Source organism: Carcharodon carcharias, chromosome 14, assembly GCF_017639515.1.
Source record: "Carcharodon carcharias isolate sCarCar2 chromosome 14, sCarCar2.pri, whole genome shotgun sequence".
NCBI classification, from domain to species: domain Eukaryota; kingdom Metazoa; phylum Chordata; class Chondrichthyes; order Lamniformes; family Lamnidae; genus Carcharodon; species Carcharodon carcharias.
Window position 1 is genome coordinate 124,855,783 of NC_054480.1, and position 19,432 is coordinate 124,875,214.

The window sequence follows — 19,432 nt, forward strand, 5'->3', positions numbered from 1 at the left end:
CCTCAGATACTGAAGTAGTCCAAGTTCAAATGCAGCAAGACCTGGACAATATCCAGACTTGGGCTGACAACTGGTAAGTAACATTCACACCATGCAAATGCCAGACAATGACCATCTCCAACAAGGGAAAATCTAACCATCACCCCTTGACATTCATTTTTTAAAATTCCTCTCTGGCCATGGGGGAGAACAGTTAATGTAGTCCCGCTATTTAAGAAGGATTGTAGAGGGGAGCTAGGGAACTCCAGGCCAGTGAGTTTCACGTCAGTGGTAGGGAAACTATTGGAGAAAATTCTGAAGGGTAGAATCTATCTCCACTTGTAGAGGCAAGGTTTGATTAAGGATAGTCAGAATGGCTTTGTCAGAGGGAGGTCATGCCTAACAAATTTGATTGAATTTTTTGAGGAGGTGACCAGGTGTGTAGATGAGGGTAGTGCAGTTGATGTAGTTTATATGGATTTCAGCAAAGCCTTTCACAAGGTCCCACATGGGAGACTTATAAAGAAGGCAAGTGTACATGGGATACAGGGTAATTTGATAAGGTGGATTCAAAATTGGCTTAGTTGTAGGAGACAGAGGGTGATGACAGAAGGCTGCTTTAGTGATTGGAAGCCCGTGTCCAGTGGCGTACCACAGGGATCTGTGCTGGGTCCCCTATTATTTGTCATTTATATAAACGACATAGATGACCATGTGGGGGATAGGATTAGTAAGCTTGCGGATGACACAAAGATTGGCCGGGTGGATAACAGTGAGGTTGAGTGTCTTGGCTGCAGGAAGATATAGATGGGATGGTCAAATGGGCAGGTAAGTGGCAGATGGAATTTAACCCTGAAAAGTGTGAGGTGATACACTTTGGAAGGAGTAATTTGACAAGGAAGTATTCAAGGAGTGGCATGACACTAGGAAGTTCTGAGGAACAAAGGGACCTTGGCACGTGTCCATAGATCTCTGAAGGTGGAGTGGCATGTTAGTGGGGTGGTGAAAAAGGCGTATGGGACACTTGCCTTTAACAAACGAGGCATAGATTACAAAATTAGGGAGGTCATGTTGGAGTTGTATAGAACCTTGGTGCAGCCAAGCTGCAGTACTGTGTGCAGTTCTGGTCACCTCATTATAAGAAGGATGTGATTGCACTGGAAGGGTGCAGAGGAGATTCACCAGGATGTTGCCTGGGATGAAACATTTAAGTTATGAAGAGAAGTTGGATAGACTTGGGTTGTTTTCGTTGGAGCAGAGAAGACTGAGGGGCGACCTGGTCGATGTGTACAAGATTATGAGAGGCATGGACAGGGTGGATAGGAAGCAGCTGTTCCCCATAGCTGAAGGGTCAGTCACAAGGGGACATAAGTTCAAGGTGAGGGACAGGAGGTTTAGGGGGGATGTGAGGAAAAACTTTTTTACCCAGAGGGTGGTGACGGTCTGGAATGCGCTGCCTAGAAGGGTGGTGGAAGCGGATTGCTTCACAACCTTTAAAAAGTACCTGGATGAGCACTTGGCACATCATAACATTCAAGGCTATGGGCCAAGTGCTGGTAAATGGGATTAGGTAGGTAGATCAGGTGTTTCTCACGTTTCTCCGATTCAATGGCATTACCATCACTGAATCCGCCACTATCAACATCCTGTAAGATGCCTCTGGCCAGAAACTGAACTAAAACTAGCCATATAAATATTATAGCTATAAGAGGTCAGAGGCTAGGAATCCTGCTGCAAGTAACTCACCTTCTGAGTCCCCAAAGCCTGAACACCAACTACAAGGCACAGGTCAGGAGTGTGATGGAGTATTCTCTACTTACCCGGATGAGTGCAGCTCCAACAATACTCAGGAAGCTTGACACTATCCAGGACAAAGCAGCCCGCTTGATTGGCAGCCCACCCACAAACGTTCACTCTCTCCACCGCTGGCACACAATGGCAACAGTGTGTACCATGTACACGATGCACAGCAGCAACTCACCAAGGCTCCTTTGGCAGCACCTTCCAAACCCACTACCATCTAGGATAAGGACAGCAGACACATGGGAACATCACCACCTGGAAGCTCCCCTCCAAGCCACACACCATCTTCGCTTAGAAATACATTGCCATTCCTTCACTGCTGCTGGGTCAAAATCCTGGAACTCTCTCCCTACCAGCACATGGGCTGCAGCAGTTCAAGAAGGCAGCTCACCACCACCTTCTCAAAGGCAATTAGGGATGGGTAATAAATGCTGGCCTAGACAGTGATGCCCACATCCCATGAATGAATAAAAAAATGCCTGGTCTAGTTCAGGTTCTGATTAATGGTAACCTCCAGGATGTTGATACTGGCAAATTCAGCGATGGTAATGCCAATGAATGTCATGAGATGATGAAAACAAAAACAGAATTACCTGGAAAAACTCAGCAGGTCTGGCAGCATCGGCGGAGAAGAGTTGACGTTTCGAGTCCTCGTGACCCTTCAACAGAACTAGCGGAGAAGAAAAGAGTTGACGTTTCGAGTCCTCATGACCCTTCAACAGAACTTTCTGCTGAGTTTTTCCAGCAGAATTCTGTTTTTGTTTTGGATTTCCAGCATCCGGTTTTTTGTTTTTGTCATGAGATGATGGTTAGATTCTCTCTTATTGGAGATAGTCATTGCTTGGCACTTGTATGGGGCGAATGTTACTTCCACTAATCAGCAATAGCCTGAATGTTCTCCTGGTCTTGCTGCAGATGGACATGGATTGCTTCAGTATCTGAGGAGTTGCGAATTATACTGAACATTATACAATCATCCACAAACATCCCCACTTCTGACCTTATGATGGAGAGAGGGTCATTGATGAAGCGGTGGAAGATGGTTGGGCCCATGAAACTACCCTGAAGAACTTCTGCAGCAATGTCCTGTGACTGAGATGATTGGCCTCCAACAACAATTTTCCTTTGTGCTAGATATGACTCCAACCAGTGGAGAGCTTTTCGCCTCATTCCCATTAACTTCAATTTTCCTAGGGTTCCTTGATACCACACTGGATTAAATGTTGCCTTGACAGCAAAGGCACTCATTTTCACCTCACCTTGAGTTCAACTCTTTTGTCCATGCTTGGGCCATGGTTGTAATGAGATCAGAAACAAAGTGGCCCTGGTGAAACCCAAAGAGAGCATCAGTGAGCAGGTTATTGCTGTCTAACTGCTACTTGATAGCACTGTTGACGACACCTTCCATCACTTTGCTGATGACCGCGAGTAGGCTGATGGAGAATAATCGGCTGGATTGGATTTGTCCTGCTTTTCGTGGACATGGTGTACCTGGTCAGTTTTCCATATTGCCGGGTAGATGCCAGTGTTGTAGCTTTACTGGAATAGCTTGGATAGGGGTGCACCTAGTTCTAAGCACAACTCTTCAGTTATTCTGCTAGGATGTTGCAAGGGCCCATAGACATTGCAGTATCCAATGCCTTCAGCTATTTCTTGATATTACATGAAGTGATTCAAATTGGCTGAAGTCTAGCACCTGTGATGCTGTATACCTCAGGAGGAGGCCTGGATGAATCACCCACTCAGCACTTCTGGCTGAAGATGGTTGCAAATGCTTCAACCTCATCTTTTGCGCCGACGTGCTGAGCTCCCCCATCATTGAAAATGGAGATATTTGTGGAACATCCTCCTCTTGTTAGTTGTTTAATTGTCCACCGCCACTCACGACTGGATGTGGAGGACTGCAAAGCATTGATCTGATCGTTGATTGTGGGTTTGCTTAGCTCTACCTATCACAATCTGCTTCTGCTGCTTGGCATGCAAGTAGCCCTGTGTTGTATCTTCACTGGCATCTCATTTTTAGGTATGCCTGGTTCTGTTCCTGGTACGCTCTCCTGCGCTCTTTATTGAATCAGGATTGATCACTTAGCTTGATGGCAATGGTGAGTCAGGTATGTACCAGGCCATCAGATTACAGATTGTAGTTGAATATGGTTCTGCTGCTGATGGCCCACAATGTCTCATGGATGCTCAGTTTTGAGCTCCCAGATCTGTTCTGAATCTATCTCATTTCGCACGGTGGCAACGCCAAACAAAAAGATGGAGAGTGTCCACAATATGAAGACAGAACTTTGTCTCCACAAGGGCTGTGTGTTAGTTACTCCTACCAATATTGTTATGGACAGATGCATCTGCAACAGGTAGATTGGTGACAAGGTCAAATAGGTTTTTCCCTCTTGTTGGTTCCCTTACCACCTGCTACAGACCCAGTCTGGCATATTTGACTTTCAGGACTAGGCCAGCTCGATCAGTAGTGGTGCTTCCAAGCCACTCTTGGTGATGGACATTGAAGTTCATCACCCCTCCACCATCGCCGCCACCACCACCACCCAGAGGACATTCTGTGCCCTTGCAACCCTCAGTGTTTCTTCCAAGTGGTGTTTAACATGGAGGAGTACTGATTCACAGCTGAGGGAGGGTGTTACTTGGTCATTTTTTAACAGGATGTTTCCTTGCCCATAACTGACTTGATACCATGTGGCTTCATGAGGTCCCATTCAGTTCCAACCCGCACCAAAATATACACACAAGAAAACAAATCCATTGTTCTTAAAGGGGTGTAATGATAAACCAGCAACTACAGGCCCATCAGTTTAACCTCAACCTTGGGGAAGCTTCTGGAAACAACAATCTGGGGCAAAATTAATTTGAGTAAATGTAGGTTAAGGAAAGCCAGCATGGATTTCTTAAGGGCAAATTACGTTTAATTAACTTGCTTGAGTTTTTTAATGAGGTAGCAGAGAGGGCTGATGAGGGTAATGCTATTGATGAGATGTACATGGGCTTCCAGATGGCATTTGGTAAAGTGCCACACAACAAAGTTACAGCTCATGGAATAAAAGGGACAATATTGACATGAATACATATTTGACTGAGTGACAGGAAACAAAGAGTAGTGGTGAATAGTTGTTTTTCAGGCTGACGGTAGGTCTATAGTGGAGTTCCCCAAGGATCATTGTTAGGACCCTAGTCCTTCCTGAGATATATTAATGACTTAGACCGTGGTGTACGGGACACAATTTCAAAATTTGCATACGATACAAAACTTGGAAGTACTGTGAATTGTGAGGGTAGGATAGTGTAGATCATTAAAAGGGCATAGACAAGTTGGTGGAATGGGTGGACAAGTGGCAGTTGAAATTTAATGCAGAGAAGTGTGAAGTGATTCATTTTGATGTTAAAAATGCAGAAAGACCATGTAAAATAAAGGGTACAATTCTAAAGGGAGTGCAGGAGCAGAGGAACCTGGGTGTATATGCGCATAAATCATTGAAGGTGACAGGGCAGACATCCTGGTGAATAAAGCATACAGGATCCTGTATTTTATCAATAGGGGCGTGGAGAACAAAAGCAAGGAAGTTATATTAAACCTGTATACAACACTGATTCAACCTCAGCTGGAGTGCTGCGTCCAGTTCTGGGCACCACACTTAGGATGTGAAGGCATTAGAGAGATTGCAAAAAAGATTCACAAGAATGGTTCCAGGGAAGAAGAATTTCAGTTACGTAGATAGATTGGAGATGTTGGGACTGTTTTCCTTGGAGAAGACAGGGTTCAGAGGAGATTTGATTGAGGTACTCAAAATGATGAGGGGTCTGGACAGGGTAGATAGGCAGAAACTTCCCAATGGTGGAAGGACTGAGAACCACAGGGCATAGATTTAAGGTAAAAGAAGCAACAGCAACATGAGGAAAATCCTTTCATGCAGCGAAAGGTTAGGATTTGGAATGCACCATCTGAGAGTGTGGTGGAGGCGGGTTCAATCGAGGCATCAAAGGAGAAATTGGGTCATCATCTGAAAAGGAAGAATCTACAGGTGCATGGGGAGAAGGCGGCGAGTGGCACCAGGTGAACTGCTCCTTCAGAGAGCTACAGCTCATTCACTCAGCTGGAACTGAGTGGATAGCTTCTTCAGAGAGCCGGCACAGGCATGATATGCCAAATAGCTTTCATCAATGCTACAGGTTTGCGTTGTGTTAGCTCTGACATTATCACGCTGAATGAAATATCTTTCCAGAAAGATTTTATAATGCGCTTAAAAGGACTTAAAAATGAAATCCACTAAATTATCAAGTTTCAAAAAATATCCTGGAACTCCCCACTAATGGCAATGAACTTTTTCCACATCGAGTATAAGGGCTCAGAAAGGCCCACCAAATCTTCCCTGGGACACTAGGGATAAGCAATATTTATTCAGTGCTTTATCCAATCTTTCAAAAGTCTCAAGTCACCTTTATGCACGATGAAGTGCAATGAACACGGAATGTAGACAAACACAACGACCATTCTGCACAGATCAACATCGGACAAGAAGCAATGAGATGTGTGACCAGTTAATTGTTTATTCATTCATGTGATGTGGGCATCACTGACAAGGCCAGGCACTTATTGCCCATTCCTAATTGTCCTCGAGAAGCTGCTGGTGAAATATTTTCTTGAACCATGGCAGTCTGAGTCTTGAAGGTACTCCCACAGGGCGAGGGAGTCCCTATTTTTGGTGGTGTTAGTTAAGGGGAGACTGCTGGTTAGGATACTATGGACGCTCTGCTTTTCTTCCAATAGTGACATAGGGTCTTTAACAATCATTTGAACCAGAACAGACAAAACAGGTCTTAATTTTTACCTCATCCATTATCCCTATCATCTCTGCCTCTACCCGTATTGTCAGCTTCCTCTTCCTTAGTAAACATCAATACAATGGACTCATGGAGTAGTGAAGCCTTGTTTTGTGCCTTTAAGCATATATCACCCTACTTGTTTTTAATAGGGCCCATTCCATCTCTTACTACCCACTTACTATTTACATGACAGTAGATGATCTTCAGGTTCCTTTTTGTTGTCTGTCATTCTATACTCTCATTCTCTCTTTGCCAGTCTTATTTTCCTGGTCAGTTCCCCTCTCAACCTATTGCGTCTGTCATGGTTCTCGCTTGGAAGAATTCACCTTTTAGTTTAATTCTTTGACGGGATGTGGGCATCATTGGCTAGGCCAGCATTTATTTTGCCCCTCACTAATTACCCTCAAGAAGGTGGTGGTGAGCAGCCTTCTTGAACCCCTGCAGTCCATGTGGTGTAGGTACAACCACAGTGCTGTTAGGAAGGGAGTTCCAGGATTTTGACCAGCGGGAGTAAAGGAACGGGGATATAGTTTCAGATCAGGATGGTCTGTGGTTTGGAGGGGAACTTCCAGGTGGCAGTGTCCCCATGCATCAGCTGCACTTGTCCTTCTAGTTGGTAGAGGTTGTGGGTTTGGAAGGTGAGGTCGACGGGGCCTTCATCTTGGTAGATGGTACACACTGCTGCCACTGTGCATAATGTTGTGTAATCATCTGTGAACATCCCCACTTCTGAATTTATGATGGAGGGAAGGTCATTGATGCATTGATGAAGCAGCTGAAGATGACTGGGCCTAGGACACTGCCCTGAGGAACTCCTGCAGTGACGTCCTGGGAATGAGATGACTGACTTCCAACAACCTCAACCATCTTTTTTTGTGCTAGGTATGACTCCAACCAGTGGAAAGTTTTCTCCCCAATTCCCACTGACTACAGTTGTGCTAGGGCTACTTGATGCCACATGGTCAAATGCTGCCTTGATGTCAAGGGCAATCACTCTCACCGCACGAGTTCAGCTCTTTTACCCACGCTTGGACTAAGGCTGTGATGAGGTCTGGAGCTGAGTGGTCCTGGCAGACCCCAAGCTGAGCATAAGTGAGCAGGTTATCGCTGAGTAAGTGCTGCTTGGTAGCACTGTCAACAACCCCTTCCATCACTTTACTGATGATTGAGAGTAGACTGATGGGGCGGTAATTGGCCTGGTTGGATTTGTCCTGCTTTTTGCAAACAGGGCATGTCTGGGCAGTTTCCCACATTGCTGGGTGGATGCCAGTGTTGTAGCTGTACTGGAACAGCTTGGCTAAGGGCGTAGCTAGTTCTGGAGCACAAGTCTTCAGTGCTATTGCTGGGATGTTGTAATGGCCCATAGCCTTTGCAGCATCCTGTACCCTCAGCTGTTTCTTGATATCACATGCAGTGAATCAAAGAGGCTGAAGACTGCTGTGATGCTGGGAGCCTCAGGAGACGACCAAGATGGATCACCCACTCAGCGTTTCTGGCTGAAGATTGTAGCAAATGCTTCAGCCTCATCTTTCACACTAATGTGGACTCCCCCATCATTGAGGATGGGGATATTTGTGGAGCCTTTTCCTCCAGTTATTTGTTTAATTGTTCACTACCATTCACGACTCGAGATGGCAGGATTGCACAGCTTAGATCTGGTCCATTGGTTGTGGGATCGCTTAGCTCTGTCCATCACTTGCTGCGTATGTGTTTGGCTCGCAAGTAGTCCTGTGTTGCAATCTCAAGGTTGACACCTCATTTTTAGGTATGCCTGGTGCTGCTCCTGGTATGCCAGCCTGCACTCTTCACTGAACCAGGGTTGATCCCCTGGCTTGGTAGTAATGGAGGAATGAGGGATATGCCGGGCCATGGGTTAGATTGTGATCGAATGCAATACTGCTGCTGCTGATGACCCATGGGGCCTCATGGTTGCCCAGTCTTGAGTTGCTAGATCTGTTCAAAAACTATCCCATTTAGCACGGTGGTACTGCCATACAACATGATGGAAGGTATCCTCAATGTGAAGATGGGTCTTTGTCTCCACAAGGACTGTGCAGCGGACAGATGCATCTGCGAAAGGTAGGTTTGTGAGGTCGAAGTCAAGTAGGTTTTTCCCTCTTGTGGTTCCCTCACCACCTGTCACAGACCCAATGTAGCTGCTATGTCTTTTAGGACGCAGCCAGCTCGGTTATTAGTGGTGCTACCAAGCCACTCTCGGTGATCCCCAATCTAGAGTACATTCTGTCCCATAGCCTCTCACAGAGTTTCCTCCAAGACGTGTTCAACATGGCATATTACTGATTCATCAGCTGGGGAGGGGGGAGGGTGGTGGTAGGTGGTGATCAGGTGGTTTTCTTGCCCATGTTTGGCCTGATGCCATGAGACCTCATGGGGTTCAGAGTCGATATTGAGAGCTACCAGGGAAACTGCCCCCCTGAATGTATACAACTGTGTTGCCACCTCTTGTGGGTCTGTCCTGTTGGTGGGACAGGAGATACACTTCATTGCAATATTTAAACCAGGATTTTGATAAACGTTTCCACACAGCAGCCAGGGGTGGTGACGTCTGGGATGTTGTTTGTACGGTATGAAATCGTATGACTATGTCAGGCGGGTGCCTGACTAGTCTGTGGGACAGCTCTCATATAAGCATTATAAACTTTTTTTTTGTTTCAAGGTATTCTCTACTTCCTTGTCATCCTAGGAGCTTTGGTTTTATTTCCCCTACATTTCACCCTTGCTGGAATATATCAAGACTGTACCAGAAGCATCTCTTCCTGGAAGATCACTCATTGTTCTGTTACAGATTTTCCTGTCAGTCTTTAGTTCCATTTTACTTTGACTAGATCCCTTCTCATCCCATTGAAATTAGCCCAGTTCCAATTTAGACGTTCTACTTTAGATGGTTCCTTGCTCTTCTGCATTACTTGTCTAAAGCTAATGATATTATCGCATTTTTCCAAACTGTCATTTGACATCTTACCTTTGAAAGATTGGGCAAAGGATACTAAATTAACTCTTAGCTTCCAAATTCAATCAGTAAATTTACTGAAAATAGAATTGTACGGTGATGTTATGATGCATAATCCACCAGAACCACATACACAATTCAGGTGCCCTGCCAACAGGAAATTGGATGCTGGTGTAAAAACTGAATTGTTTTCTCTAATCCCTCTCCAACATACAGCTGAGCCACTCAGGAAAGCCCAAAGACTATGTCAGGCCTCATTACAGTCAGTGAAAACATCATCAAATGCATCAGCCAGCCAGGGGACGTTTCACATAGAGATCCTAATGCAAATTATTCTGTAACTGTCCTTTTTTTCCTTTCTCAGCACTTTAACAGCTACAAGAAAAAGGACCCACTAAACAGGAAAATAGATAAAACACAGAACAACAGTTCCGCTCAAGGATACAGCACATGTCAAAACAACATATTGAAGCCCTCACTCTCAAAGCCTTGATGGCACACGAGCTGAATTCCAGAGTAGAGATGAGAGTTGCTGTCTTTGACGTCAAGGCAGCTTTTAACTGAGTATGGCACCAAAGAGTTCTAGCATATCTGGGATCAATGGAGGTCAAAGGAAAAATGCTGCAGTGGTGGAGTCAATTCCTCAGGGAAGCATCCTTCACCCAAGCTTCATTTGTTTTACCCTCCTTCCAACTTAAGGTCAGGAGTTTTCTGATGATCCCCCAGCATTCAGCTGTATTCAGAAGTGCTTTGAAAATGAGGCAGTTTATGCCAGCCTTCAACAGGAGCTGGTTAACATCAAAGCTTACAGACAATCCAACAAGTGGCAGGTAACATTTACGCCACGTAAATGCCAGGTAATGACAATGTCAAACAAGAGGAAGCCATCTACACCTGAGCTAGTTACTCTGCTCAAAGTGGTTTACCTCCTGAACCCACAAAGTCTCCCCATCATCTACAAGGTTCAACTCAGGAGTTTGATAGAACGCTTGCACTTGCCTGGATTCCTGCAAACACAAAAACCACTCAAGGAGCTCAACACCATCACCACCAAAAGTGTGCACTTATTGGACATGGTTTGGTTAAGGGGAGATCATGTCTGACCAATTTGATTGAATTTTTTGAAAAGGTGACCAGGTGTATAGATGAGGGCAATGCATTTGACATAGTCTACTTAGGCTTCAGCAAGGCTTTTGATAAGGTCCCGCATGGGAGACTGATAACGAAGGTAAGAGCCCATCGGATCCAAGGCAATTTGGCAAATTGGATCCAGAATTGACTGAGTGGCAGGAAGCAGAAGGTGATGGTTGAGAGGTGTTTTTGTGACTGGATGCCTGTCTCCAGTGGGGTTCCACAGAGATCAGTGGTGTGTCCCTTGCTGTTTGTGGTATATATAAACGATTAGACTTGAATGTAGAAGGGTTGATCAGTAAGTTCACGGATGACACAAAAATTGTTGGGATGGTAAATTGTGAGGAGGATAGCCTTAGATTACAGGAGGATATAGATGGGCTGATCAGTGGCAAATGGAATTTAATCCGCATAAGTGTGAGGTGGGCAGGACAAACAAGGCACGGGAATACACGATGAATGGTAGGACCCTGGGAAGTACCGAGGATCAGAGGGACATTGGTGTGCATGTCCACCGGTCCCTTAAGATAGCGGGGCAGGTAAATAAAGTGGTTAAGGCGGCATATGGGATACATGGCTTCATTAGCCGAGGCATAGAATATAAGAGCAGGGAGGTTATGCTGGAACTGTATAAAATGCTGGTTAGGTCACAGCTAGAGTATTGCGTGCAGTTCTGGAATCCGCATTATAGGAAGGATGCGATTGCACTAGAGAGAGTGCAGAGGAGATTTACCAGGGTGTTGCATGGGCTGGAGAGTTTTAGTTACGAGGAGAGACTGGATAGACTGGTTATTTTCCCTGGAGGAGATTGAGGGGCGGACATCATTGAGGTGTATAAAATTATGAGGGGCATAGATGGGGTAGACAGGAAGGAACTTTTTCCCTTGTTGGAGGGATCAATTCCAGGGGACATAGGTTTAAGGTAAGGGGCAGGAGGTTTAGAGGGGATGTGAGGGAGGATTTTTTCACCTAGAGGGTGGTGGGAATCTGGAGCTCACTGCCTGAATGGGTGGTAAAGGCAGATACCCTCATAATCTTTAAGAAGTATTTGGAGGTGCACTTGCGAAGCCATGGCATACAAGGCTATGGGCCTAGTGCTGGAAAATGGGGTAGAATAGTTAGGTACTTGTTTGACCGGCGCAGACTCAATGGGCCGAAGGGCCTTTTTCAGTGCTGTAGACCTCTATGACTCTATGACCCCTGCCACTGGACTGAATATTCACCCCCTCTATCAGCCTTGCACTGTAGCTGCAAAATGTACAATACACTGCAAAAACTCAGTGTTATGTCAACAGTTCCACCCCTGGCAACCTATGCCGCTGAGAAGGAGGAGAGCAGCCATGTTGTGGGAATACCATCACCACCAAGAACCCCTCCAAATCAAACAGCATCCTGACTTGGACAAGTATCACTTTTCCCTCATCACAAATGGGTCTATATCCTGAAATCCCAATTTAAATACCATTTTGGGAGCACCATCACCATGCTTCAGAAGATCAAAGCACAGGCTCACCACAATCTTGTCACAGCAGCATTATTTATTTGCGGATACACTCCACCACCATGCATTGTCAGAGGTCTCTTGAATGGAGAATGCACTATTTTGGCTAAGGAAGCAGGACTCACACCTCAGAATCCAAAGAATGAGAGAATGTTGCATCAGCTAGAATCACGCTTTGAATAAGTCATTAAACCAAGGACCCATCGGCATGTTCAGACAGCTCCGGCAGACATGGAATACATCATGGCAGTATTCAGAGAGAAGCAAGGAATTCTCCCAGAGCCCTGCCAACATTCTTCCCTTGAACAACATCAAAAAGAACTGCTCACTCATTGCATTGTTATTTGCAGCATCTAGCTGCGTGCAATATGATTGTGGCATTTGACTACATAAGTTCATTGTACTTCATAATAATTAATTGTGTGAAGCACTTGGGACATTTCTAAGAGATGTGATACAGTGCTGTATAGAAGTATCATTCTTTAGTCAGCCTGTTTCTAATGTTAATTTCTCAATGAAGGTGGCTACAGGCAATTAGGAGCTAAAAGACGCTTGGGTTGGATGTCTTGCCTTTAAAGCCTTGGTTTGCTGGATGAGTTCAGGGTTTACCTTGGACAATGTTCACCTTTCCTGATGGCACTGACTTCAGTAAGAGTCACTCTCCACTAATCACCAAAGTTACTTTTGTGAACCGCAATGATGGGCGATGCAGGAAATTCGTCCTCAAACAACATCGCAGCAAGGCCTATTCTGGCTTCAAGCAGCATGCATAAATGTGCAATGTGCAGCAGGAGTTACTGGATGGTAATCTGGAACAGGAACCCAAGATGATTTCAACTAATCAAACCTGAAGTGCTCTGATCTGTGTAGCTTAATGCTGCACAAAATGCTATATTCCATACAGTTATGCAATAGGGCTGTTTGTCGTTTTAACAATTAACTTGGAAAAAAAAAGGCAAGCTGTGACTGACACTGTACAGTGAATCACATTTGCACCATTAAGTGTAGAATGTACAAAATCTTTTAGTAGTAAAAAGGGTTAATGCTGCTGACTCATACATCAAAACTGAGAGCTACAGCTTATGAAGACCAGAAGAGGCACTTGTTTCAGTCTATGAATAGCTTTATGTTCAAGTTTCAGATTTCTATAAAAGAGCCCAATAGGATTTTCATAAGAGAACAGAAACCCAGGCCAGTCCATCTGTTTCAATCAGTGCAAGGCCATTGGTGTGTACTTATTACGCACGTATCTCCATGGTACTGTGGCAATCAATCTGACTCAGAGCCGCTCCATCACTGCACAATTGCGCTTCTTTCCAAATTCATCTTTCCTAATTCTTAGTCACAGTTTTGAGAGCACGCATTTAAAATTACCAGAGGCTTGCAAGAGCTAGTAATGGGAAATATTGTCAAGCACACTGTAAAACCTGGCACAGTGGTGGATGGAAAAGGGAGGGGAGGGATGGTGCAGGGTAAGGGGGAAAAGAGAAAGACCAGATGGACAACAAGTAAATTGATGAAAAAAAAATGATGAATACATGCTCAAACAGTTAGGAAAGTCACTACAAAAGAAGCAAGGCTGACAATTTAAATCAGCATTTCCAATTTTGTAGATATAACTGGGGGATGGGGAGGGCATGGTAGGCTGGAAAAAGCTGTAGCAAAAATGGATTTCTTACCAATTTAATCTCAGTTGCTGCTAGGGTGCATTTATTGAGGAAGTGTTTTGTAATACCAACCGTCAGCCCATATTGCATGATGCAAAGTTCAATACCACAATTTCAATAAACAATAGTTAACCTTTGAAGGAGATATTAGGGACTCTCTCTGGGGTGATTCCCCATGGGAAGGGGTTTTGTTGATGGCTTGGTGATGCAGCTTCTGCAGTCTAGCAGGTTGAATACATGTTCCAGTCTTGATCTGTGCTGAGTTAGCTGAGCTCAGACAAGCTCCCTACGAATTCTTGATGATGTCACTGGATTAGAATCATAGGAAATTTAAGGCACAGAAAGAAGCCACTTGACCCATCTTGTCTGCACTGGCTGAAAAACATGCCACCCAGCATAATTCCATTTGGCCCATAGCCTTGCAGGTTCTGACACTTGAGGTGCATATCCAGACACCTTCCCATGAGTTGAGGGTTCTGCCTCTACTATCCTTTAAGGCAGTGAGTTCCAGACCCCCATCACCATGTGACTGAAAAAGCTTTTCCTCATGTCCCCTCTAATCTATCTATCAAATCCATTACCCCTAGTCACTGACCCATCTGCTAAAGTAAGTAGGCTCTTCCCATCCACTCTATCCAGGCCCCTCACCATTTTGTACATCTCAATCAAATCTTCCTTCAGCCTCCTATGTTCAAAGGAAAACAAACACAGCCTATCCAATCTTTCCTCAAAGCTGCAATTTTCCAGTCCTGGCAACATCCTACTAAATCTCCTTTGTCCTCTCTCTAATGCAATTACATCCTTTCTGTAATGAGATCCAGAACGGCACACAGCACTTACACTGTGGCCTAACTAATGTTATATATAGTCCCAGCATAACCTCCTTGCTCTTGTATTCTGTGCCTCAACTAATAAATGAAAGGATTCCAAATGCCTTGTTAACCATCTTATCAACCTGTCCTGCTACTTTCAGGGATCTGTGGACATTCATGCCAAGGTCTCTCATTTCCTCTACTCCTCTAAGTATCCTCATATTTATTGTGTAATCCTTTGCCTCTTTTGACCTTCCTAAATGCATCACCTCTCACTTCTCTAGGTTGAATTCCATTTTCCACTTTTCTGCCCTATTAACCAGTCCATTAATATCTTCCTGCAGTCTACAGAAATCCTCTTCGTTGGCAACAGTGCGGCCAATTTTTGTGTCGTCTGCAAGCTTCTTGATTATTCCCCCTACATTTACATCCAATTCATTGATATATAGCACAAGAAGCAGGGGACCTCGTAATGAACCCTGCGGAACTCCAATGGAAACATTGGTCAACGATTCTCCTTTGATTCCTGCCACTGAGCCAATGTCACATCTAGTTAGAGGAAAGACAAAAAAACAGCCAACGATGGCCCCTAGTAAAAATGCTTGTTTCATCAACTTTCAGATAATTTTTTTTTTTGCAGTGACGTTGGTTGAGGGATAAATATTGGCTCCAGGATACAAGGAAAACTCCACTCCTCTTCTTCAAATAGTGCCATGTGATCTCTTACATCAACTCCAGAGGACCTATGCAGCCCTGGTTTAATGTCTCACCCGAAAAATGGGATCTCTTACATTGCAGCACTTTTGCATCTTGTAGATGGTACACACTGCTGCTATTGTTCGTCAGTGGTAGAGGGAATGAGTGCTTATGGATGGGATGCCAATCAAGTGGGCTGCTTTGTCCTGGACGGTGTCAAGCTTCTTGAGTGTTGTAGGAGCTGCACTCATCCAGACAAGTGGAGAGTATTCCAACACATTCCTGACTTGTGCCTTCTAGATGGTGGGCAGGCTTTGGAGAGTCGGGAGGTAAGTTACTCACTACAAAACTCCCAGCCTCTGACTTGCTCTTGTAGCCACCATATTTATATATGCTAGCCCAGTTCAGTTTCTGGTCAATGGTAACTCACAGGATGTTGATAGCGGGGGATTCAGCGATGGTAATGCCATTTAATGTCAGGGGACAATGGTTAGATTCTCTCTTGTTGGAGACGGTCATTGCCTGACACTTGTTTGGGGTGAATGTTACTAGTCACTTGTCAGCCCAAGGTCTTGCTGCAGTTCGACATGGACTGCTTCAATATCTGAGGAGTCGCGAATGGTGCTGAATATCATGCAATTATCAGTGAACCTTTCCACTTTTGACCTTATGATAGTAGAAAGGTCATTGTTGAAGCAGCTAAAGATGCTTGGGCCTAGGACACTACCCTGAGGAACTCCTGCAGCAATGTCTTGGAACAGAGATGATTGACCTCGAACAAACATCTTCCTTTGTGCTAGGTATAACTCCAACCAGTAGAGTTTTCCCCTGATCTACATTGATTCCAGTTTTGCTAGGGCTCCTTGATGCCACAGTTGGTCAAATGCTGCCTTGATGTCAAGAGCCATCGCTCTCACCTCACCAGTTCTGCGCTTTTGTCCACGTTTGAACCGAGGCGGTAATGAGGTCAGGAGCTGAGTGACCCTGGTGGAACCCAAACTGACTATCAGTGAGCAACTCTGTACTGTACTATATCCATGGACTGTTAGTATGTTTTTATTTAATAACCATTTTCCTGAAGGGACAGCCTATGTTTTTCTTCAATCAATTCTTTTATGGGATGTGAGCGTTGCTGGCAAGGCCAGAATTTGTTGCCCATACCTAATTGCCCTGAGTGGTTTGAAAGGCTATTTCAGAGAGCAGGTAAGAGTCAACTACATCACTTTGTGAGTCAGAAGTCACATGTAGGCTAGGCTAGACTGAGTCAGGGCTGCAGATTTCCTACCCTAAAGGGACACTAGTCTACCAGATGGGTTTTTACACAATCGATGATAGTTGTCATGGTCACCATTACTGAGTCTAGCTTTCAATTCCAGATTTATTAACTGAATTTAAATTCCACCAGCTGCTTTGTCCCTGAAGCATTTACCTAGGCCTCTGGATTACTAAACCAGTGACATGACCACTACACCTCTTTCTCTGCCAGTTATGGGCTCGAGTCTCTGGAGTGGGAATCAAACCCATACCCTGAGCCAGACCTGCATTTATGCATCACCTTATTACATCACTCAAACATAACCAAGCACCTTGTCTACAATTAATTACTTTAAAATGTAGTGACTTTTGGGCAGTCAAACACTGCAGCCATTTGGCACACAAGAAGGTTCCACAAACAGCACCGTGATGAGTAACATTAGACACTGGAAGAACTTTCTGCTGCTCTTCAAATTATGCCATAGAATCTTTAGCATTCACCTGAATCGCCAGAGTACAGAACCTGCAACAATGCAGTAGCCCCTCAGTACTTCATCATAAACAAGCATGCTGAGCTAAGTCAACAGTTAGTTCAACTTTATGGATCGTGGTCAGGTGCTTGACTGGTCTGTGCTGTGTTAAATGATTCCAGCCAGGGTAGTATTAGGGCGTTGAGTTGGCTAACTGATCGTCGGTCACAAAGTGTAAACTTGCCAAAAGCTTCTGCTCCTAATTGGTAAGCAGCAACCCTGGCAGAAGATACAGGCACAAAGATAATTCAAAAAGCTAATGTAATATTAGCCTTAATCTCAAAGCGGCTATGATACAAAGTGGGGGAAGTGATGTTTCAGTTGAATGGAGCTCTGGTTAAACCCCACTTGGAGTAACTTCAATTCTAGGCAGTGTAGCTGAGGAAGAATTAGAGTTATAAGGAGGTGCCACAAAGATTCATAAGAATGGTACCAGGGCTGAAAGAGTTAAATTATGAGTGCCAATTGAATAGACTAGACTTATAATCCTTTGAATATAGAAGATAAAGTAACTAGCCATAGTCCACAAAGGACCACAGGCATCTCTCTCCATTGGAGGGGGACAATTGGTTATATATAGCTTGAGGGGCACTACTCCACAAGCTTGGAACAAGGCAAGGAGGCAGGCCTCCATGAACTACCACAGCTGGTACGGGGGATTGAACCCACGCCATTGGCATCACATTCTAGCCAGCTAACCAAATTACCTAAACCAACCCCCACCAGGTGTAGTCTAATCAGATGCTTAATTTGATTAAAGGATTGGATGTTTTAGATAGAGAGAAGCTATTTCCTCTGGTTGGAGAGTCCAGGCAAGGGGGCATATCCTTAAAATTAGGGCCAGATTATTCAAGGGTGAAAATAGGATGCACTACTTCACACAAAAGGTAGTGAAAATTTGGGGACACTCTCTCTCAAGTCAAGTAAAAGATTAAAAACTGGGATTGATCAATTTTTTTTAGGGGAGAGTATTAAGGGTTAAGAACCAAGATAGGTAGATGGTGTTAAGATACAGATCAGCCATAATCTAAGTGAATGGCAAAACAGACTGGTTCCTTGTGCTTGTGGACTTATACCTAGAAATGAGTCAATGGCTTCAGAAAGAAAGGAGAAAGGAGAAAACTGTCAACCATGCAACAAAATATTGCTCCAAAGATCCAAACAAAAATACAAATAGCAAAATTCCAAGGACTTACCCCTTGGTTTCCCTCAAAGCGAATCCCAGGCTGGCAGGACAGATTGCTCTAAAAGAGAATGGAAGCACAGTTAAGCATTTCAGTACTAAATACAGAGTAGCTTACAACACTTCATGGGAGGCATCAACTTCCAAACAAGGTGCTACCATGGTGTATGGCAGCACTAAGTACCCACCATACCAGAAGACCTCTGTTTAATTCCTCACCTATGCTTCGGTGGCAATTGAGATGCTACAGTTGCCCTCAGTGAAAATGCACCATCAGGGGCAGATGGAAGTCAGCAGGGACACTCAGTCCTGATACCTAACCATCGATCAAGTGCATCTGTGCACGTGAAGCAAGAACAGAATCAACTAGTCTATAATGCTGGCACACAGATCTACATTCTGCTGCACAGCATACACAGAATCGTACAGGAGGCCATTGAAAGAATTGGCTCAGGCACACAGGGCTGAAACAGCTAACCAAACAGTCCCACTCCCCTGCTCATTCCTCTTAATACTGCAATTTTTTCCTTTTCAATTATTTATCCAATTCTTTTTTGATATTTACTATTGAATCTGCTTTCACTGCCCTTTTAGGCAGTGCATCCCAGATCACAACAACTCACTTTGTAAAAACATTTCTCATCTTCCTGGTTCTTTTGCTAACTACTTTAAATTTGGATCCCCTGATTACTGACCTTTCAGCCATTGGAAATAGTTTCTCTTGATTACCTCTATCAAATGTACTGGAAGGTGCTTCGCCCCATCACTCTTGACTGGAACTGATCCCCACCTCCTTCATGAGATGGAACAGGGCAGAAGGAATATTAGCAACAAAAACTAGCTATGGAGGCATATGATAGATTACATAGGAGGACTTCCCCAAAGATAAATGCCTCAGGGGTAGGGTGAAAATACAAACATAAGAATTAAGAGAAGTAGACCACTCAGCCCTTCAAGCTTACTCTGCAGTCAGCCAACAATGCTGTGTAATTGCTGAAAAAATATTTTTTGTCAAAGCGTTTTGCCTTGCACTCAGGTCCCTGACATGGGTATTTTCTTGCAAATT

At 44.4% G+C, this 19,432-nt stretch overlaps 1 protein-coding gene across 2 annotated transcripts in view; it reads right to left on the reverse strand.

Moving 5' to 3' along the window:
- The window catches only part of ell (elongation factor RNA polymerase II), a 145,070-nt gene that overhangs the window by 90,124 nt on the left and 35,514 nt on the right, over nt 1–19,432 (reverse strand). For both annotated transcript variants that reach the window (XM_041204544.1, XM_041204543.1), the window contains exon 2: nt 18,380–18,427. In XM_041204544.1, coding sequence (XP_041060478.1) covers nt 18,380–18,427 — 48 coding nt within the window. The remainder of the gene's footprint in view (nt 1–18,379; nt 18,428–19,432) is intronic.